This window comes from Narcine bancroftii, chromosome 6, assembly GCF_036971445.1.
Source record: "Narcine bancroftii isolate sNarBan1 chromosome 6, sNarBan1.hap1, whole genome shotgun sequence".
Classification (NCBI taxonomy): Eukaryota; Metazoa; Chordata; class Chondrichthyes; order Torpediniformes; family Narcinidae; genus Narcine; species Narcine bancroftii.
Genome location: NC_091474.1, coordinates 81,508,612 through 81,532,279, shown reverse-complemented (window position 1 = coordinate 81,532,279; position 23,668 = coordinate 81,508,612). Strand labels below are relative to the sequence as shown.

The 23,668-nt window shown below is 43.3% G+C and overlaps 1 protein-coding gene and 1 pseudogene across 5 annotated transcripts in view; one reads left to right on the top strand and one right to left on the bottom strand.

Annotated features, from left to right (window-relative positions):
* Positions 1–19,035, top strand: part of mcu (mitochondrial calcium uniporter) — a 188,275-nt gene extending 169,240 nt beyond the window's left edge. For 3 of the 5 annotated variants that reach the window (XM_069885533.1, XM_069885534.1, XM_069885536.1), the window contains 3 exons: positions 12,030–12,233; positions 14,033–14,149; positions 18,551–19,035. In XM_069885533.1, the coding sequence (XP_069741634.1) occupies positions 12,030–12,233; positions 14,033–14,149; positions 18,551–18,628 (399 nt within the window). In that variant the 3' untranslated portion in view covers positions 18,629–19,035. Of the gene's footprint in view, positions 1–12,029; positions 12,234–14,032; positions 14,150–14,954; positions 15,813–18,550 lie in introns of those variants that run through there. The other 2 variants (XM_069885535.1, XM_069885537.1) reach the window with 2 other exon arrangements.
* Positions 19,036–19,990: 955 nt separating this feature from the next.
* Positions 19,991–23,367, bottom strand: LOC138737311 (aurora kinase C-like; annotated as a pseudogene).
* Positions 23,368–23,668: the final 301 nt, after the last annotated feature.

Here is a 23,668-nt window from a genome sequence, read left to right as displayed (position 1 = left end):
TCCCCCCAACCCTCTTTAGCGTATACCCCCTATCCGTTTCCCCGATCCCATTGCCCGTTTACAAGTTTCCTCCCCGTTTGCCCCCAAGCAAATAACTGGCTATCCCTTCTAAGCATTTGTAATTAGTTAAGATAAAAGTTAACATTTGTGCTACAATCTATTTTATAATCCCTCCTCCCTGTCGCATTCTCCATCAGACTCCGGATTGATCTCAGCACTTTTTGACGCCTCCTGTGACGTGAGATAGTCCCGCTCCGTAGCTTGTAGAGCTTGATATTTTGGAGGCAGCTCATCGCGGTTGGCAAAGGCTCTCTCAATGGTCCTCGTGACCAGCGTTCGAATGCATGGAATACAACAACAGCCACAAGTGATAAAAATGGATACAGAAATGAACAATCCTAGGAAAAGTTGTCCCAACATTGTGCCCCATTTCCCAAACACTTCATATAACCAGGACAAAACAGGGTTAGAGACTCCAGATTGGGCTTTTAATTCCTTCGCCAATGCCTTAAGTTTTGTCAGCCCCTTAGTGAGTGACCCATCTGGCCCTGTGTTATGAGAGATAGAAGTGCAGCATAGATCTCCAAACATGTAACACACTCCGCCTTTTTCCGCCAGGACCATATCAATCGCTATCCTATTCTGAAGCGTCATAAGGGAAGTTTCTGACAGTTGTTGGTGTACTGCCTCAACAACGTCCCTGGTCAAATTTGTAAGGCGCTGGACATTATAGTGAATTAGGTTGATCCTATTTACGTTTTTATTTGCTGTGATGGAAAAGATTGCACTAAATATAGGAAAGTTTTCAAACCCAGCTGCAATCTCATCAGCTAGTTTAAATTCGTCCGGTATATTCCAGGCTTGGCCAATTGCATCAATCCACACCCCGTCAGGATTCCTTCCTTCTGGCCCCAGAAGTCCAACACTCCTTCTTCTTCTCCACATCCAACCCCCTGTGTGGTGTAGATCTAGGGCATCCTCGTCCCCCTCCTGCCTTTCCACAATCAGGACTGGCGCATTAAGCGTTACTAAAGCACACCGACTATTCCAGTTAGAGGGGAGCCAGTTATACAGCACTCTACCTCTGCAAAACCACCAAATATCTGCCCTAGCCTGGGTCAATCGGGTAGCATTTCTGCTGCCCGTGAGATCAACATGAGTCCTGCACGAGTCACTGGGTAGCCAACCCATGTGGAAAGCGTGTGCCACTGTTGTTATTGGCGAAGCAAGTAACATTACTTATGCCCGTGGATCTAAAGATAGGGGGGGTCACATTGGCCGGAGCTATGGGAAACGCCTGTTCCCATGTCAGACACCTATTCAGTGGGTTAGACTCTGACATTAGGTTCAAGGCGCAGTCCATAGCATCTGTCTCCTCAAAAATCGATCTGCTCATCCGTAACACTGGCCTTCCCCGGGCACAGATCCAGCAGTTTCCATACCTGGCCTGATCCGCATATTTACCCATCTGTTCTATCCAGGAGTTTGTCTCATCTATACCTGTCTCAATTGCTATCTTCTCTCCCCTGGACAGCTTCTTACTATCAAATTTTCGCACTACCTCCTCTGTAGAAGTGGGTTTGGGTATGTCCTTTGTGTAGGTTTGTAAGTCAAACCTCACCACTCCCCAAGGGTCTTTTCCACTTACAGACACTCCAATCATTAGGTAGAGGAGATCTCCGACTCCAGGTTCTCTCCCTGTGCCCCCCTCGCATGTCTTAGAGCTCCATCCCTTCATATTCCACGGGTTGTTCAGCCCCGCTTTTACTGCCAAAATCCAGGGATTTTTGCCTTTCATAGTATGGGTAATGGCACCACGTATCAGGGAGACCTTAGTGAAAAAATTATAAAGGGGTCTGCTGGACCCTTTGTTAAGGGGCTTTCTTATCCATCTAGTGTCGGGTCCTGTCCACCACCAAACCTCACCCCAGGACGGACATACATGTAGGCCCCACTCCGGATATCCTCTCTGAAAGTTACACATGTAAACATCATATCCTCTCCAGGACGCCTCATTCCTACCACACGCTATTACACTGCATAGATCGAACTGGAAGGTGCTATCCTTGTCTTTATCTATCTTCAGAATAACTTTGGCCCCGCATGGATCCAAACTACTCTGTTGGCTTGTTTGGCAACCCATCAGCAGGAATGCCCATAGGGCCCTCGGCATTGTCCACATGAGTCTCATCATATTTTCCAATACTCGCTACTTGTTGTTTTGCCTTGGAGCAAAAGGCAAAATGATGCCAATTATTATCCCCTGGTTTGTCAATTCTTACCGACCTATCTGTCACAGCGGTAACAGTGTATGGTCCAGTCCATCTATCTAATTTCAGTCCAATGTACCTTCCCTGGTTTACGGATATACACCAGGTCTCCCTCCTTCACTGGAACTCCTTCAGTGTCCGGGTTCTTCTTATTTGCATTCGCCACCTGTTGTGAAACTAAAGCAACCATATTACCCAGCATCTGCATATAATGGTCCAGTTCCACTTCCCTTTCTTCCCAATTCTTTACCCAGGCTGGATCAGTCTTTGGACCGGGCATGGGTCGACCCGTTAGAATCTCGTGTGGTGACAGGAAGATATCTTTGGCCTTCTCTTGTCGCATAGACATCAGTACTAATGGCAATGCCTCGACCCAATTCAACCTGGTCCCACCCAAAACCTTTCCTAATTTGGATTTTATCGTCCTGTTTGCCCTTTCTACTAGCCCCTGACTCTCAGGCCTATAGACACTACCGAAACGGTGTTTGATCCCTAAGTATTCTTCAACCTGTCTGATCAGCTCATTCTTAAAGTGGGACCCATTATCAGAGCATATTCTGCTGGGGACCCCGTAGCAGGGTATCAACTCTCGCGTCAGCCAGCCTATTACACTATCCGCTTCCTCCCTCTTTGTTGGGACAGCCTCCACCCACCATGAGAACCTATCTACCACTACTAAGAGATATCGGTATTCTTCCTTTGTCCTAAGGTCAGTACCCATATCTGTATAGTCAATATAGATCTCTTTCCATGGGGCTGTCGGTACTGGAAATCGTAAAAGCGGGTGGGGTAAGGTGATCCTTTGGTTATGCCCATTGCAGATAGTACATTCAACTCTAAAGTTGTCAATGTGCTCGCGTAAGTTGGGATTCCACCAATGTTGTTTAAGCGTATTATAAGTTTTGGTGGCGCTAATGTGAGTCGGCCCATGTGCTTCTTCAAATAATAGCGGAAGTAATTGGCGGGGGACAACTATCGTACCTATTGGGGAGCGCCAGACATGTACTGTCCGATTGTCATAGATGATCTCCTGTCGTGTAGCACCGCGTTTCATCCATTCCTCTTTCTCACTTGGGCTAGCTTTTTCCTGTATTTCTATCAGGTGTTCAATATTTGATGGGGGTCCCTCTCCCTCCTTCTCTTTTTGTCACTCAACTTACTACTATTTTCTCTTCTCTCTAATTCCTCTTTTTTGCCATGGGACCTCAGAATCATCCCCTGTATAGGTTCTTAATATCCAGTAACCTGTTTGGCTGCTCTGTCAGCCACCGTGTTTCCTTTCCCTTGCTTTGTGTTTTGTAGGGAATGGCCTGCCACCTTAATTAGGCTTAGAGCCCGGGGAAGCATAACTGCCCTGACAAGTCTCCGTAAAACCAGATCATGTCGGACGTTTTGTCCGGTTGCAGTCCGAAAGTCCCTTCTTATCCAGCCTGGTGCTTCAATATGGACTGCACTCCAAGCATACGCAGAGTCAGTATAAATGTTAACCGATTTACCTTCGCTCAGCTCCAATCCTCTTATGAGCCCTATCACTTCTGCCAATTGTGCTGATGCCGGTTGGGGGATGATAGAGGACTCTACTAGATAGGGTGCATCATCCACCCATCCTACCACTGCATATCCCGCCACATTACCCTCTGAACTTTTATGGCAACTTCCGTCTGTAAATAACTCCCAATCCACCTCCTCCATGGGTTCCTCAAATAGCTTCTCCCTCAGCTTTGAATCTATCTTGACTCTTGCTACACAGTCATGCGTCTCCATAAATCCCGAGTTCAATCTTCTAGTCATGTTGGAATAGTTGTCCCTTGGCGACCTGAAGGTGATGTGAGGACCCTTAAGGCCGAGAAGCTGAAGGCACTAGACATTAAAAGGGCTGAGACACAGTGGTCTGTATTAATAACCAGGGGATGACAGAGGACAATATGTGTGGTTTTTTGTATCGTTCTAGCTACTGCTGCGAGATATCGGAGACATGGGGCCTTTCCTCTTTCTACATTGTCTAGTCTGCAACTATAGTAACTCAATACATTCCTCCGTCCTCTATCCTTCTGATACAGAACTGAGCTAACAATGCCCCCAGTTTCAGCCACGTCCAAGTGGAATTCTTTACTATAATCCGGATTAGCCAGGCTGATCGTTTTCCCCAATTCCTGTTTAACATGCAGGAAAACCGCCTCGCGTTCTACATTCCACCTGACTGGTTCCTTAAGCCTTCGGTGACCTATCTCTGTGACCATTTCCCTCAAACCCTGGGTCAAACTCACATATCCTGGGACATAAGTTCGACTGTATCCACAGAGCCCTAAAAATGCTAACGTGTCTTGTACTGTTGTCGGTTTTCGATAACCTAGTATCGTTTCCCGATGTGTCTCGGACATGGCCGTACCATTTTTACCGACGAGTCTTCCTAGGAAAGTTACCACCCTCCTTCCGATCTGACATTTCGACCTCTTTACTTTAAACCCTGCCTCACCTAGGCCCCTGAGTAAAACTGCTGTCTCCATTAGGCACCCATGTGCCGTTCTTCCTGCTAATAGCAGGTCATCTACATACTGAATCTGCGTAACATCTTCTGGGAGCTTCAATTTCACTAGGATTTCACTAAGGGCCTGATTGAACAGTCCTGAACTGTCCTTATAACCCTGAGGTAATCTAGTATATGTGTACCGATTCTCTTGGTAAGTGAAAGCGAACCAATCTTGGCATTCCTCGGCTAATTTTAAGCAAAAGAATGCGTTTGCCAGATCAATGACAGTGTAGTATTCGTGATCTGGACTCAGAGCCCTAAGTGCAACGTATGGGTCTGGGACTGGTCTCCCGATGGTCTTGGTAGCAGAGTTAATTTCCCGGAGGTCGTGTACCATCCTCCAGTCTTTTCTACCTGGTTTGGGGACAGGCATGATGGGCGTGTTCCACATGCTGTCTGGTGCCACCCTTAAACCACCCCCCCCGTCTCCATTAACCCTCCTCTCGTTCCCCTAATACCCTCCTCCTGGCTGGGCGACAAACGGTATTGTTTTTTCCATATCGGTTTCTGCCTGGGGTTGGCTAATTCCAGAAATACCTCCCCTTTTATTGCTCCCACATCGTAAGGCCCCGTTGTCCATATCTGTGGGCTCAGATCAGAAAGATATTTGTCTGAGTCCCCGTGATCAATATTTTCTCCTTTTATGGGTCGGTCTCTTTCTACTTTCTCATTTACTACCCGGTCCCATGCTTCAATATTCAGTCTGACAAATTTCCCTCCCTCCGAGGTGGAATATCCCGGGACTTCCGTCTGCCTGTATTCACACCCCATTGCCTCCTTCACCATCGGTCCCAACTGTCAGGCGTGGTGATCTTTGGCAATTCCCAAGGTTACATGCGGTACACTTTCTTCTCCTAAGTGGAACCACTCCATTTGTTCTTCCGACAAGATAACTATAGCAGCTATTCCCTCCTTTCCCACAAAGATAAATGGACAATGTATCATTTCTGTCTTCCCTTCTTTTAGAGAATCCCACCTCTCCTCATACTCCAGGTCCGGGTGGATGGTATAGTTTAATGTTACATGCATGGGATCCAGTGGGTATTGGTACTCCCCATACTGGGGAATACTGGCCCTCCACTCAAAAAACTGTTTAATCAGACCTGGGCCTGGTTCGTCATACAGTAGTCGATTCCAGAAAATAATAACCTCCACAGAGTCTTCTGAAGCATTGGTTGGGGTCATTAGTACAAACTGTCCTTCCCTCTGTATTGTGTCCCCTGGGCATGTTAACCGAAGGCTCTTCTCAGAACATTGTATGGTTATCCCCAGTTTAGTAAGAACGTCCCTTGCCAATAAATTAATGGGGCAGCTTGGCACAACTAGGACAGGTGCCCTGACCCTTTGTCGTCCAAATGTCATGTCGATGTTATCGGTATAGGGCTGTGTTTCCCTTATCCCGGAGAATCCTATTGTAGATAATGTTTTATCTACAATATGTGCTCCCTGGGGGTTGTTTAATTACGGTTGTTACTGCTGCCCCTGTGTCAATCATAAATTCAATTTTTTCTCCATTCACCATCCCCCAAATTTTCGGTGGCTCCCAGGGAGGCGTGATTTTTGATTCTCCAGGGCCCCGTCAATAATCTAATTCAGCACCTTCCCAAATATCGTCGTCATACTGGGGTGCCTGTACTTGTTGATCACTCTGCCATCCCCCAATTTTCTGGGGCCGATCGATGTGTCCACCCCTACCCCTTGCTTGTCCTCTTAAATTTCCTACTCTTCCTCTATTACCTCTAATAGAGGGTAATCCTATGCCCCTTCCTCTCCCAGCCTCTGGACAGTCCCGCTGGTAGTGTCCAGGATTGTGGCAGTGCCAGCATAGGGTATGTTCTCCTCTATACATGGTACTTAGTGGTCTTTCCCAACCATTCCTTTCTTGGGGTCCCGGATTTATCACTGGCCCCATGGCCTGTGGGACTATCTGTTGGGCCGCTAGTTTTATTCCTATTTGTTGTATGACTTTCATCAATTTATCGGTTGTCTTGTCCACTCCCTTCTGGGATGCACTTTCTGACTTGGCCTGTTCTGATTGACGATGTCGTTTGAGTGCATGTGTCAGGTGTCTTTTCCACAAGTCCTCTGGCATCGTCTCTAACCCCACAATGTCCCTTAATTTTGCTTGAACTGGACCAGGTAGTCCATTTATTGTCCCATTTCGAAAATGAGCATTTCCTAGGGGGCTATGGTCCGGTCTTTCTCCAGTCCCAGTTTCCCATAAGTCCCACGCTCGAGAGAGGTACTCATGCGCACCTTCCCCTTCTTTTAGTTGGAGGGTTACCAAGGCATCCAGACTATAGGGTGTAGGGAATCCTTCTCTAAGTGCTTCCCAAAATCTATTTCGAAGTGGGTCAAATTCTATTTCATCCCCCAATTTTCCACTTTTGAGTGTTCTCTCTATTTGCTTCAGGGCCCCTTCTGCCTTCATTTTTATCATGATAGTTCTGACATCTGCAAGTGCTAATTGTTCCTGACAGGTTTCTCGCTCGAAACAAGAAATCCATGGACCAGCCCCATTACTTAATGGAGGAAGTCTTTTCATTAGACTCTCTAAGTCCATTCGTGACCAGGGTACATACTTTTGATTTCCCCGCCCCGTGATCAGCAATGGGCATTGATATCTCAATTTTGGGGATTTCTGTTCCATCTTTACTCTTGGAATACATCTATTTTGTCCTCCCTGTTCAGACACCTCTTCGTCACTACTGTCACTGTCCCCGTCAGGTCCTGATGTCTCAGAGTCGGAGGTATATCGTTCACGCTTGTCTCTAAGATAATTTCTTCGGCCATTGTCTAGTGGTTTCACGTCTTTCTCTTTCATCCTAACTAAGTCCAGGCGGGCATGTCTACACTTCTCCTTCCCGAGTTCTCTTGTGCTACTTCCCTCCCATGGTGGGCCGTATCTCATTTCCTCATCTGTACTACACTTTTCGTCCTTTGCTCCTATTACTATTCCTCCTGCTTGGAGTTCTGCTGACAGTGTTGTAGTTATCTTTTCCATTTCTCTCAATACATCTACCATTAATTCTTTTTGTTCCTTACTTATCTGCCCTAGCACAATCACATCTTTGTTTAAGTTTTCAACGTTATCCTGAACCTTTTTCATGTTCCTTTTCTGTGTCTCTAAGTCTTCTTCTATTTTCTTGGATCCTGCGGGGGTCTCGATGTCTATTAATCCCCCTTTTATTTTAAGTAAAGGGGCCTGTATCTTGACTGACGTGTCCCCATTCCAGATGTTCCCGTCATGTCCCAGTGTTTCAATATCTGGATATAAGGGACGTGACTCCTGGGTCCCATCTGGGGTGTCAGGGGTACCTTGTGACTCAAAGTATGCATAGGGCGGGGGTCTACTAGCTATTTCTACAGGGGCCATAATAGGTGGGTTATCAGGGAGACTAAATTCCTCGAATAGAGCTAGGACATTGCAGTAACGCATCTCCTTGTCTCTCATCTTTTTTTGTGCAGACTCTCGATTAAAGATTTTCCTTCCTATGTCTCGTTTTGTTTCTTCCAGCTTATCTAAGACCCTACGCTTTAGAATTTTGTTTCCCTCACCTGTCAGGAACAAGTCGGCACACCCGCGTAACCACCCCATCTTCCTCCAGCGATCTACACATTTTCGGAGAATTCTTTGTTTCTCCAATGCCTCTTTACTGGTATTTCGCTTCTCTAATTCCTGATTAATTTCCCTAATAACTTGGTCAAAGGTCTTAGCAGGCAACTGTGCAGCCATTGCTGCGGGGTCGCTTCCCAATGCCTCTCTTAATTTAGGTTCTTGTCTATTTAGAGGATCTATGTTAACAAAAACCGCCTTTAAAAATGTCTCCTTGCAGGCCGGATGACAAAAGTTTTTTAGTGAAACAGTCTCCAAGTCTGGTCCTCCAGTAGACCTTAGACTGTCCTGTATACTCTGATTGCTCGTCTTCCACTCTCTGTTTTCCCAAAGAGGTCTGAAAGTTAGGTTACAACTAGGAAACCAAGTTTTTGGGCTATATTTTTGTCCAGTTTCCCTGTACCAATCTATGAATTTACGTAACTTTATCTCCTTGGTGATGCTGGGAATACCTTCATTTAACTTGTCAAAAATATTTCGAATAAACCGTGTGTCTCTTAAGATTCTGTCAACTTTTTCATTGATATCTCCTACCTGATCCGGACACAGCTTTTGCAGTCTTTGGTCGTCGCCCTTGTTCACCAGGCAGGCATCTCTGAGTACTCTTTTTGTCGTCTCAAGGTCTCTAATGTCCGCTGTGGTATTCCACCACGGCGAATTTGGGAAATAAATTCTTAAGTTTTCAAGTGTACAGACATTATCATACCTACCGGACATTTATAAGCGAGTCTTATACAATGGAGACCAATAAGCCTGAACCTTCGTTTTCTTTCAAAACCCAACCTTCACGTGGGAGATTTCTCCTCTTAATAACCAGTTTAGGGCAGAAAACTCAGGTCCCCAATTGTTCTTAGACCACCTTCTCACTCTATTGGACTTTGCAATGTCACAATAAAGACTTTTTAAACTCTAGTAGTTTGTCAGCGAAGCACTTATCAAATGTCACTAAAACTCCTTAAGGACTTTTATAGTTTTGTCTGTAAACACTTACGTGTTACAATCCTGGCAGGTGACGACCTTCAATTATGATCGTCTAATTTGTCCAATCTCCAGTTCTTACTGACAATCATAAAGATTTTAAGAGAGAGAATTTTGTTAAAACAGGCTTCTCTGGACCTTTTTGTCAGCTGGCTGAAATGATTGTCAAGAAAAACAGAAACCGTCGTCTAGTGTTCACTCACCCATCACGTCGGGGTCACCAAATTGTTAGGTCTGCTTTGTTCGAGAATGAGTGAGTCAGACACCAGACTGAGTCGAAATCAAGGTTCTTTATTACCGGATTGTAACACTTGCAACTAACAGTGTTAGTTGGAGAAGGCACATTCTCCCGATATGAGCAAGTGGTGTTTTTTTTATACCTCATTGTCCAATTCATTGTCCAATGAATAAGCTGTTGCTACCCTTTTCTGTTAGTCTGCTGCACATCATCTTGTTATTGCCACACTTATCTTGAGCGTACAAGGTCACACCTGCATCCTGTTACTCCTTAGTACTGGGTGACTCCTTCTCCGGTCCCAACTCATGATATTTTTTACCTTACAGTAGAGATATTGGTCGTTATTATGCTGGTGTTAATGGATCCTTCCCCGTCTTTGGTATTACTGTAATTATTGCGGTCTTACATGAATCTGGCAAGTTTTGTGTTTCTTCTATCTGGTTCATTACTTCCAGGAGAGGAGAAATTAATAACTCTTTAAATGTTTTATAAAATTCTATTGGAAATCTATCCTCTCCTGGTGTTTTATTGTTTGGCAGCTTTTTTAATATATCCTGTACTTCCTCTATTTCAAATGGTTTTATTAGTTTGTTTTGTTCCTCTTCTTGCAATTTCGGCAGTTCAATTTTAGCTAAAAATTCCTCTATTTTGTCATCTTTTCCCTTGTTCTCAATTTGTTATAATTGTTCATAAAATTCCTTAAAATTTTCATTAATCTCTGTTGGGTTATATGTAATTTGTTTGTCCTTTTTCCTTGATGCCAGAATCGTTCTTTTAGCTTGTTCTGTTTTAAGTTGCCAGGCTAATATTTTATGTTTTTTTTCTCCCATTCATAATACTTTTGCTTTGTTTTCATTATTTTTTTCTCCACCTTATACGTTTGTAATGTTTCGTATTTTATTTTATTGTCCGCCAATTCTCTCCTTTTCATTATCTCATCCCTTTTTACTAATTCCTTTTCTGTATTTACTATCTCCCTTTCCAACTTCTCTGTTTCCCGATTGTAATCCTTTTTCATCTTAGTCACATAACATTATCTGCCCTCTAATGAAGGCTTTTATTGCGTCCCATAATATAAATTTATCTTTCACTGATCCTGTGTTTATTTCAAAATATGTTTTAATTTGGCATTCACTAAACTCCCTAAATTCCTGCCTTTGAAGTAGCATGGAGTTTAACCTCCATCTATATGTTTTTGGTGGAATGTCCTCCAGTTCTATTGCTAATAACAGGGGTGAATGATCTGATAGTAGTTTAGCTTTATACTCAGTTTTCCTAACTCTCCCTTGAATATGGGCTGACAACAAAAACATAACAATCCTTGAGTAAGTTTTGTGCCTACTCGAATAATATGAATATTCCTTCTCTCTTGGGTGCTGCCTCCATATATCCATAAGTTTCATTTCCTGCATTGATTTAACCATAAATTTGGCTACTTTATTCTTATTACTTGTATTTTGTCCAGTTTTATCCAACATTGGGTCCAAATTAACGTTAAAATCTCCTCCTATCAATATATTTCCTTGTGTGTCTGCAATCTTCAAAAAAATATCCTGCATAAACTTTTGATCCTCCTCGTTAGGTGCATATATATTGAGCAAATTCCAAAATTCTGAGTATATTCTGACATTTTATCATGACATACCTCCCTGCTGGATCTAATATTTCCTCCTCTATTTTAATTGGTACATTTTTGTTAAATAGTATGGCTATACCTCTAGCTTTTGAATTATAAGATGCTGCCGCTACGTGTCCTACCCAGTCTCTCTTTAATTTGTTATGTTGCGCTTCAGTTAGATGCGTTTCCTGCACAAATGCTATATCTATTTTTTCCTTCTTCAATAAAATTAGTAGCCTCTTCCTTTTAATTTGTTATATATTCCATTAATGTTTATAGTCATATAGTTCAACATGGCCATCTTATATCTTGCTTATATTTATTTTCCACCTCTTCGCCACCTCCATCCCCCTTTTCCCCATTTTCATCTCAGTTTTTGGCTTTCCTTTCCTGATACAACAATCAGTTCCTTAGTTTTGGTGCAAGATTGTTGTTCGTACACCATTCAGCCAAGTTTTCAACCTCCATCCTTCATGCTGACTCATCCCCTTCCTTTATACAACCCACTACCTTAGTAACATCAGCAAATTTGTAGATGGTGGTGTTGTCGTACCGAGCCCCACAGTCATCGGTGTAAAGTTCCTGTTGATTGTCTCCTGCACATTTGTGGATCACGACGAACCCTATACTTGTGCTGAATTTCGTATGTATAATTGTATAATCAGATACGATGATTCCTGCTTCCTTATTTTCAGCAGATAGAAACAGTTGCCAAACTTCTGTCTGGAAAGGCTGGTTCACTCTTGCACATGATAGCTCATCTCTTTCTTTTCCTGCAGGTCAAGTTGGAATTGGACAGGAGGGCAGAGAAGCGATCGACCTGGGTGCTCTGGGGCGGGATGGCCTTCATGGCGACGCAGTTCGGAATCCTGGCTCGTCTGACTTGGTGGGAGTATTCCTGGGATATAATGGAACCCGTCACCTATTTCATTACTTATGGCAGTGCAATGGCGATGTATGCCTATTTTGTCATGACACGGCAGGTAGGCACCAACATTGGGCAATTTTCTGCCATGCCAGAGGTTGGCTTAACCTTGTACAAAAATTAATTTTCCAGTATTCTTCTGGAAAATAATAAGGAATTTTGCTTCATCTGCCTCATAGCCTTTCCTAAATCACTTCATCTACAAAGTTGATTGGAGAGCATTTGTTTTCCTGAAAGAGAAACACTGGAGGTGTTGTGTTTTGTGCTCCTCCCCCACCGATTTATTCAGCTGCCTGCCCACATGGTCAGAACTTAATGAAGGGCTCAAGCCCAAAATGTTGGTCATGAATCTATCTTTTCTATACAGTAAAAAGTTCTAAAATACGAACTTCTTGGGGATTGAGTTGGTCTGGATTTTCATAGTTTCCGGATTCTTGGGCTATACGTCTGTGGTACTTACACGATGCACTCATGCATTACATGCAAGCACGTACAAGTCAAGAGCTTTCAATAAGTCCAGATTCTCAGGAGGTCCTGATTTTAGGCGAGAGTTTTTGAGGTCTGGATTTCTGACATCTGGATTTTCAGACTTTTACCGTTTGACCTGCTGAAATTCTCCAGCATTCTGTTTTTACTTCAATCAATGCATTTGCTGATTTTCATATTTTAATCTCTTGTTTCTGTCTGTCAGCTTTCCCTTCATTAAGTGAGGTGCAGGGGGCAGCAGAGCAACCAAACCATGGAGGTTTAGGTGAAATGTTTGTTGTTGAGCCTTAGTTTGATCCATGGGCACACTTTGACATCCATTAGCCAAGGACACCCATGGATCACGTGGATTTGAGCAGTGAACCTTGCCCACTATTGCAGTGGGCATTACCCTGACGTTACCTGCTATTCCAGTGGGCATTACTCTGACATTACCCAAAATTCCAGTGACCATTACTCTGACGTTACCCAGTATTCCAGGGGTCATTTCCCTGATGTTACCCAGTATTCCAGGGGGCGTTTCCCTGCTGTTACTCGGTATTCCAGTGGGAGTTTCCCTGACGTTACCCGGTATTCCAGTGGGTGGTTCCCTGACGTTACTCGGTATTCCAGTGGGTGGTTCCCTGACGTTACCCGGTATTCCAGTGGGTGGTTCCCTGACGTTACCCGATATTCCAGTGGGTGGTTTCCTGACGTTACCCGATATTCCAATGGGTGGTTCCCTGATGTTCCTGGTGTCATACTTTCCTAAACTGAACACAACGTGCCTATTGACATTCACTCGTCAACCATGGAGTTGGTTGTGGGGTAGAAAATGTTTCCTTGAAGTCTATCATAAACTAGCAGTCATTTTCCCATTACACCCATGCCCATCTCTCTCTCTCTCTCTTCCCCCCCTTTCCCTCTGTCTCCTTTCACAGAGCGAAAATAATTTCTCTCCTTTTATCGTATCCAATTAACAGCTTTTGTCTGATGGTCTGGATTCCTCCACCTTTCTCAGTCCTTATTGAGACTCCTGCCTGCTTTTAACTTGTACCTGACACATTGTTAATATATCTTGACCTCCTATGGATGCTACGAGACTGTCTGAGTTCCTCCAGCATTTCTGTTTTTACCATTTTCTCAGTGTCCCGTTCGTTCCCCACAGTGCTGTAATATTCCTATCAGGAGGTATTTGTGCAGCCCCTTTGTCAAAGTCATCATTGCTTTCACAGCCCTTTCAGGTTTACAGATCATGGCAGCTGTTTTACGAAAAATATTTCCAAGATTTAATTTTTGTTCTTTAGCCAATTAATTCTTCTGTTTACAATCCTACCTGCCTCTCTAAAGTTATTGATTTAATGACTGGCACCAACCCCTTTCTTTCCCCAGGAGTACATTTACCCGGATGCCAGAGACAGACAATATTTGCATTTCTTCCACAAAGGAGCCATAAAGACAAAATTTGATATTGAAAAATACAACAGGCTTAAGGACGCGATTGCTCAGGTAAAATCCAGCCTTCTGTGGAAATCCGTATTCAGTTCCATTACATGGTGTGTCTGTGGCAACGCAATATGCACACAGTGGTGGAAGGGACCGGCCAGCTGACACAATGCCCTCCTGCCCCATTTGAAGATGTTAAGGTTGTGCGGTTAGTGTAATGCTGTAACAGCGCCAACAACCAGGGTTCGAATCTGGCGCAATCTAAAAAGTTATCCTGTGAGTTTTCTCCAGATGGCCTGGTTTTCTCTATTCAAAATATACTAAGAGTGTAGGTCAAATTGGGTTCAATTGGATGGCACAGGCTTGTGGGCAAGGGCCTGTAATAGTGCTGTACATTTAAGTTTGTGGTACCTACATTGCCTTAATCAACTACCTTTCGAACTGACAGATGTGAAAGCAAGTTAAACAATAAAATCTGCAGAGGATGTAATTATAGATTACTGAAAATGTTAGAGAGACTCAGCATTGCAGCTTTCTTTAAAGAGCAAAGATAAATGTAAGTCACCAACGTTTCAGACCTGCGCCCTTCATTAAGGTATGAGCAAGAAGGAGGTGAGAGCTTGAATGAAATGGTGGGAGAGGCTCACAGGCAAGCATTCATAGGTGAGATGGGGTTGAGAAGCGATATGGGGAGGGGATATTCTGAGGGTTTTTTTTCTCATCCACCCTCCCATTTCCACCTCTTGCCTATGGCCATGTGCTCCTCCCCCTACCCCTCGCCACACTATTTTACTCTGGTTTTTGGCTTGTACCTTGATGGAGGGCTCAGACCTGAAACATTTGTTATGTATCTTTATTGTTGCTCCAGAAAGAATGCTGTGTGACTTGCTGAGTTTCTCCAGCACATTTGTGTAAAGAAGTGGTAGCAAGTTGTCCACCACCCTGAGGGACTGCATAAGGAGAGGACTTGTGCTGGAGCCCTCCAGAGCCACATGCTATGAGGTGGTTCACTACAGCGGACAAATGGAATATCTGTGTGGTTGAGGTGTGCCCTGATGTGTTCAGAATAGGTTGGAATGTTGAATCCAAATTTCTCCAAGCTTAAAAGGACATTATGTCATGTAACCACTGTGTCTGGGTCGGTGAAGAGTCATCTTTCCATTTCATTGAAATTGCTTGTCTGGCTCTCAGCATGATTAAAGGCTAAAACTTTCTCCTGAATTGCAGACAGAAGTACAATTGGCCTGCGTGAAAAAGCAATTACTGGACAAGGTTCTATATTGATCTTAAAAATCATTGATAAAGTTTGGAAAATGTCTTTTCAAAATCTTCTCTAAATTGGGGCACTCCCAAAATATGGATCAGTGAAGCTTCAAAAGATAAAAAGTTTAAATTTATAAAGGTCTGAGGCCCATTCGTAGAATGCTATCATGATTGGAAGAATTAAGAATTTTGTATGTTCTTCCATGATTGGAAGAATTAAGAATTTTGTATGACAGATTCTCTGTCTGATGTCTGGAGGTCGCTATTTGATCCACAATTTCCCTTTTTTTGTTACAAAGGTTCCTTGATTAGAGGGAGGGGTCAATTTGAATTAGTTTTTAGGGTTTTTTAATCAATATTTTAATCTGGATGAATTTGGAAAATATGGGTTTAACATGGTTATCAAATATTAAATCAATAACTTGTTTTACAAGTGGATCAAGGAACTGTCTAATGTAGTTCTATCTATTTTTTTGTACTTCTATGTATATGAGATGAAATTATCCAAAAATTTTGTATGTATATGTTAAACTCAATAAAAATATTTAATAAAAGAAAAGAATAGGTTGGAAGGGTTCAAAGAGAATCCAGGCTGGACATGTGTTATTAACTGTGGTCTTTATTTTGCGCAGGGGAATTCACGGTCGGGCACACATATACACAGCAATAATACACACATACCTACATATCAGGTACAAAAAATAACTGCTAGACATTCTTAACTCCCAATTGGGAATCCATGAGTTAAACACCAAGTACCCACCAGGCCTCTCTATCTCTAGCAGTCACAGAACCCGAATTAAACAGAAATCAATTGTAACTAACCAAGCACTGTGTATCAAATGAACCTAGTCTCCACCATTGCCCACGGCTCGGGATGCAGGATGGGCCCATTGCCGTCAGCCCTCCGATGCCCCCCGTGTCCTGGAGTTCAGAGTCTCCACACAGCAGCAAAAACCGACCGAGTGACTCCACGTGCTGCTTTTTCAATGCAGAGCCTGTCCACAAGATCTGCCTGGACCAATCGCATATCAGCCTCAATGGTGGGCAGGTGACGTCACTTTTGATCTGCCTGCTGAAGAGGTCACATGACCTTCCCCATTACACGTGAACACATTCTCTGTCATAATTGGATGAGGTTGGGGTACCAGAATGGAGCTTGTTTAAGGAGTGGGTGTTGGGTAAAGAGAATCCAAAGCACCACGAGAATTATGTGAATTATTTTCCTTATCAGAACAATGACTGCACTTTGTAATCACACAGCACATGCCCTTCTGCACAGCTTCTTCATTCTCACCCATCAATACTATTGCTATGTACCAGGGCTCACTCCATTGCCTTTATCGGCTCATCACTTCAAGTGCTTGGCAGAATTTCAGTGAAGCATTATCAAGTGTAAGTCTCCTTGCTGAGTTTCTTCTTCAAATTTCGATCAATGCACAGTATCTTGGCTTTTCAAAGGAAGTACACAGTGCAGTGAAATGTCTGGATGTCTCCAGAGACAAGGGTCCAAAATATAGTAACACCCCTGGTATCCAGCACCTATTGGGATGCCAGATAAATGATTTTTCCGTTTAGTTGAGATTGAATGGTGAGTGAATGGCGAACTAACAGTGAGGTGCACAAATTTAAAACTTCTGTACCTTTAACCTATTTAATTTCTTCAAATTTTTTTGCTGGTTGCTTGAATTCTGGATAACAGGGGTTTTACGCGACATGAAAATTCTTGTTAGTGTGTTGCTCACCAATACCTTGCACTTCTGCAATTTGAGCGCACAAATTAGGAGCCGATCATTTGGGTTCACCATTTAGGAAGCTTATGGCTGATCTAATTTAACTGTACCTCCTCTTTCCTATCTACCAACACATTCCGTCTAATCCACTCTCCAACCAGATGATATTAACAAAGACTTATCGAGCTTCTGTTAAGTTTCCCTATTTCTCTGTCTCCTTTCCTGCAACTCCCCAGCCCATTCCCGTCCCTCTCCATTCAAAGTGCATTCCCCTCCCCATCACTTCTCAGCCTTGCTCTTCTACCCTCTCATCTATGACCTCTGACTGGTTAACCTATACTACTCCCCCAGCCCCTTCCTTCCTCCGCTCCTCGTCCCTTCCCATCCCCCCCCCCCCCACTCTCTTTTTATTCAGATGCTTGTCTGCTTTTTAGCTCATAACTTGACGAAGGGCTCAGGCTCGAAAATTTAGTTACCCTTTACTTTCTATAGATGCTACGTGACCTGCATCTCATCCCACAGGTTGTAACAAGAGAGCAAGGCCCAGCGGTGGCACTGGAATGAACAAATCTGGAAGTTTCAAAAATGTGAACAAGGGTTTCAGCTGCACATGAGATTGAGTGGATTCGGGCAATGATTTATGGGTACAAATTTGCATTGTGAACAGTTTTAGACAGTGGCCAGAGAGAACTGGGGGCTTGGGGAGCAGAGTTTTGTGATGGTGATTGACAGTAATAGTTTCAGTCACCCTTTTTTTTACAATTAGAAATTTAGCAAGGGCCCATGAGCCCATGCCACTCAATTAACTGACAATCTCCATTTTTTTTTGAAGGGTGGGAGGATAATGGAGCTCTCAGAGCAGCATGGTCAGCGTGGCAGTTAGCGTCACAGCGTCAGTGACCAAGTCTGGGATTTGAATACTGTTCAGTGTGTCAGGAGTTTGTACGTTCTCCCCATGTCTGTGTGGGTTTTCCCTGGGGCCTCCGGTTTCCTCCCACCATTCAAAAATGTACCAGTGGTTGTAGGTCAACTGGCTGTAATCGGGCGGCACAGACTCATGGCTGAAAGGGCCTGTTACTGTGCTTTTTAAAAAAATCTTAACTAAATTTTAAAAATAAAATAAATTTAAAATTAAATGCAGTCACAGGGAGTATATACATTTGTACTGGCTCTGGATTCAAACCTAGGTCGCTGGTGCTGTATTAGCATTACACTAAGTGCGACACTAACCCACCTGCCAATTGTTTAGTTGGAAAATGTTTAATCCTGAGTGTGGAAAATTAGAGGTGATAGGAACTCGTTTGTCATTTTGGGATGTTCAGGGTGGTAAAAGGGATTATATAACTGCATCTTCTTTTTAATGGCATAGATTTGATTTGCAAAACAATAAGGAGTGTTCACATTTATGAAGAATGCCTTCGTCCAAAGAAATGTGGGCTCTTTGGTAACATTGGATTCTGCATTTCAGGCGGAGTTGGACTTGAAGCGTCTTCGGGATCCACTTCAGCTCCATCTTCCCATTCAGCCCATCAGTGACCAAGAGTGAAGAATGCCAGAGGTGACTCCACCATCCCCTGTCCACGCCGCTCCCACCTCGCAGCCCGTGGAAGTGCTGAGACTGTGTCAAACCCTCGAGCTCCGACTGGCAGAGGGGAAGGGGTTTGAAATTGCATCGAGATGCCAGGTGCATTGCGGAATCGGATTCTGCAGAAAGAACGGTGCCACCTTTCCAACAGATGGCGGGTGGACAGATTGCACGTTTTGTCCTTTTTTTTAAAACAAAATTTTAATTACACCATTTCCTTTCCTGTTTTTGTGCAGATTTTACAATTCGTTTGACATTGCTGCACTCTTTAAAGAAAATGACTAAGAAGGGCATTGTTTGTGGAAAAATGTATGAAGGAGCAATGCAACTCTGATAATAAATCACTACCACAGTTGTTTTGGAGCTAATTGGTTGTTCCCTTTTAGTCACTGAGTTTAATTGGTTTATTTTTCTGGTTTAATGCACTATTGCAACAGAAAGGGGCAGTGCTCCTAGGGGCTCTCTGGCTGCTCTTGTCATTTCTTGAGGCACAGCATCAGAGCAGTTCTCAAGGAGATGCCTGAAGCTTTTGTGGGGGCGGGGGGGGGGGGGATTTTGTGTCGGGCCTTCCCAGAGGGGCTGAAGATTGTGTCGCTCTTTTGGTACAGTGTCTGAGCTGAGCCCGGAGCTAATGGTCCACTCTGATCTTGTCAAATGTGGCGACCTCGGTTCACTCCCTATTTTCCAATCAATTTCTGCTTTCTCAGCAAGTTGTGCCTCGCACCTTCATTGTACGTGTTGGTTTAATTTGACCTCATGAATGTAGATAGCCAAAAATAAAAGTCTTTGTAACGTGGCTGAGGCTGCACAACAATCAGGCCAGCAATGGTCAGCTGAACGAGGCAGAAAGATTGGTGCAGCTATACGTCTCCCGTCTCCAAACATTGCTTGACTAAAATGCAGTTTTAAATTCAATAGAAGGACCATGAGGTATTTGTCGTCTGCTGTCTTCCACACACAAAGAATTGAAGATGTCACTGTTAAAAATATTTGTAGCAATCTACATAATAGGCTCCCCTTGGAGTTTGATTATTAAAGTGCGAGGTCTTCTAACTTGAAATTAGATTCATTAGGTAGCCAATAGAGACTGAAGAAAGATCCATATAGAATGCATGTCGCATCACTGTTACTGTGGGCGTTACACCACAGAAATATGTTGCATGGATTTCCTGTTAGGGATTCAAATTTATTTCCAAATAAACACAAAACTTTGAGATGTGGGTTCTGTTTTCAAAATTTAGCAACTGCTTGCACAAAAAGTCATGTAATTTTCAAGCTACATATCATCAACTGCGCATCTTAAATACAAGTCAGTGCAGTTGTTCATAATTCTCTGAGGCTGTATATTCTGTGGGCACTAGATTTTACCCATGGATGCTCTATCACATCTTTGAAGGGACATCTCAAAACTGGATTATAGCTTTAGTATTCGGCTGATCAAGCTCTTTGCTCCTTTTGACATGCTGGATGGAAATTGAACTTGGACGTGACAGATTTTTCGATACATCTCCTGGCTAGATCCAGATTCGACTGGGTTGTCCTTTAAGAAACTTGTAGCACAGAATGCCCAGGGACCACAAGTCCACTCTTACATCACACATCTGCTCTTCAACCATCTCTGGAGGCAGGTGAAGTCCCACAGCATGTCCGAGCGTACACGGACCAACCGAAATCAAAAGCCAAGCAGCACATCCTCTGGTTTGATGCCTCAGTGAATGATCTTCTTTAAATGACAATATTACAGTGCATCTGCCAGCTTCAAAAGTGGCACCCATCTGTTCAGTGAAGCAGCTCTTTGTACAACTCCCCTCCAGGAGCATACTCTAACATTAGATAAAATTTTGTCTGATTGAAGAAGTAATTGTAAAGCCTCAAGATATTTGGATGCTTGAGGTGAAGGATGCTAGAGATTCAAATACCTCTGAGCTGTTTGTACAGATAGGAATCACCTGTCGATCACTGTGATTTTAAAATTGTTACCAAAATGGTAGAGGGCAAGTTGAGTTATATTCAAGGATACTATTCTGCACTGCTACTTCGATGTTAGGGATGAAGTCGCTCCAATGAATGTTGAGGATGGAGCGGAGACAACGCTGGTGGAAGCATTCTAGGAGCCGTAGGTGATGCCGGTAGAGGACCCATGATTCGGAGCCGAACAGGAGTGTGGGTATGACAACGGCTCTGTATACGCTAATCTTTGTGAGGTTTTTCAGTTGGTTGTTTTTCCAGACTCTGTGTAGTCTTCCAAAGGCGCTATTTGCCTTGGTGAGTCTGTTGTCTATCTCGTTGTCGATCCTTGCATCCGATGAAATGGTGCAGCCGAGATAGGTAAACTGATTGACCGTTTTGAGTTTTGTGTGCCTGATGGAGATGTGGGGGGGCTGGTAGTCATGGTGGGGAGCTGGCTGATGGAGAACCTCAGTTTTCTTCAGGCTGACTTCCAGGCCAAACATTTTGGCAGTTTCCGCAAAACAGGACGTCAAGCGCTGAAGAGCTGGCTCTGAATGGGCAACTAAAGCGGCATCGTCTGCAAAGAGTAGTTCACGGACAAGTTGCTCTTGTGTCTTGGTGTGAGCTTGCAGGCGCCTCAGATTGAAGAGACTGCCATCCGTGCTGGGCTGGGGTGACAAGTGCTGGGTAGTTTGATCTCATTACTGTAAAATAATTAACATGGTTTTTTTGGGCAGATTCAACTAGCAGTAAATGCTTTTTGCAAATGTGACTGTCTGTGTATGAACAGTGAAGTATGTTTTTTTGAGGAACACTGTAGACTCAAGTTGTGTGTTGGTAGTTTTAAGTGTTTCCCATTCGCGTCCCTGGTAGGAACACAAAAGCAAAATCGAGCAGTCTATGGAATAACAAATGATCTGCAAGCTGGGGAGTATCAGCGGAGGAAACAAAAGCAGTTTGATCTGTTAAACCAGAAATTGACCAATGATTGGAGCAAGCGGCAATTACTGACCAGCTGAAAGCAGTGCCAGAACGCACAGCCAGTTTTCATTGTCCCCTCTCCGAGGGAAAGGAATGTACCCTGGGTCTCCAGGGCTGAAGGGCAGTGACAGGAGATGTGTGCCTTTGCTTCACCATCCAGCCTGAGGAATCCTAAGTGAATGTGATTCTCTGATTGTATCAAATGCATGAACCAGGCACTGGGAAACCATAGTGGCATGCATGGGGGGGAAAAAAGCCATCTTGAGAGTTAATTACAGAAGTCCTCCTGGGGTGTTGCTGTTTCATTTAGACAAGCTGAAGGTGACGCAGATATTCATAAAGTAGCTGAATGCATTTTGTATAATGTATGCGAGAGGAATGATGAGTGAAATATAACAGCACAGATGGTGCAATATGTAAAGGTACCCTTTGAAGGCTGTGTTTCAGCTCCTTGCTGGTCTCAGCACGCTATCGAAGTTGAACACACAAGTCGCACAGAATCTATTGATCCCCGTGGCACAGGAAAATCTGGCTGAATTTCCACTGTACTTTCGGCGCCATACTTCAATTTCCACTTCCTTATTGGGGGGGTTAATTTAACTCCTCGAGTGCTGAAACTTTGCAGCTTTCAGAATACTCGTGTGTTTTCTCTCGTGTAACAATTGCAGAGATGCTCATGTAAATTTCTAATGCTGAATATTATGAAGCAAGATCTGAGGAATGTATCAAACCACAGACCATTTCTTAATTGACACGGTTTTACTGAATAAATTGCAAAAGAAAGGTGCTCAGTTTTGCAGTCTTGCTTTCTTTGATGGAATTGTTACTCGGTCTCAAGGTAGAAGTAATTTGGACAAACTCCCATGACAATTGCATATCTTCCAGGATCATCCTGAATTCTGCTGGAATTGAAGATTAATCCCATTCAGGCAATCAAGGTAATAAATTACACTGGACTATGAAGATTTTTCTTCCTGAACACTTTGGGTGTAATTTATGGATTTTGGGTTGCTGATCACAAAAAAATGCCTTAAGATTTTCCTATCATGTACCATTTTTTAGATGTAACTATTTTTGTGATTTGCTGTCATATTTTAAGTTTACTTCAAGCATACAAACATGATCTGCAACATCATTGAAAATTCATGACATTCTGGATTTTATACCTTTCTTCCCTGCTGATCTTGGCACCGTCACTGATGAAGATGGTGAAAGATTTCACTAGGACATTGCCACCATGGAAAACCTGTATCAGGGCAACTTGAATCCATCAATGCCGGACGACTACTGTGGGACACTGACATGAGAGGCATCAGATGCTGAGCACAAACAAAAATCAGTGGTAAAACAGGTTTTAGGTCAGTTGAACTAATCCAATGTGTTAGTGTCACTACACGTGCTAAATTCAATAAAAGTTAATGCTTCTCCATCTTCCTACATGGTACAGCAAATCTGAAATTATCTGTATTCATCTAGAAGTTGTCTTCCTGAAAAAAATATTGGGTAGTATGAAAACTTATTGGATGAAAAATTATTGTCCAGTGCTCATAAGAGAATTCTTTGGATACTTTTTTTAAATTCGAGGCATGAACCATGTGATGAAAGCTGAACAGGAAGAGCCAGTGATATTGGGTCTGAACACAATAATGGTTGCATGCACTCATTCTAACCCCCAAGTGCCAGCCTCGTTGTGCAGATAAATCCAGCAGGAAGGCAGCAGTTGAGTGCCCAGTGGTTTGGACTTCTACTGCAATCCCGCTTTCAAGCATGAACTAAATATGTGACGACCTTGGGAATTCTCAATCCCGCGAGAGCTTGAAGAAACCACAGAAGCTTCTAAATGTTTCTGTGATCCTGCTTAATTTGCAGCTCACCCTTGATGCTAAAAAATACTTGGTTTCCTCGACAAATCATTTCACGTGGTATGAACTAATGAAACAAAATGCTTTCTTAATATCTAATCTGCCAATATAATTTATGAACTCTTTAGACACACTAGTCCACTTCATTTCAAACAGTGTTTAAAATTGCAAATCCAAAGCTAAACACATGTCAGGCAGAGTCTTTGGC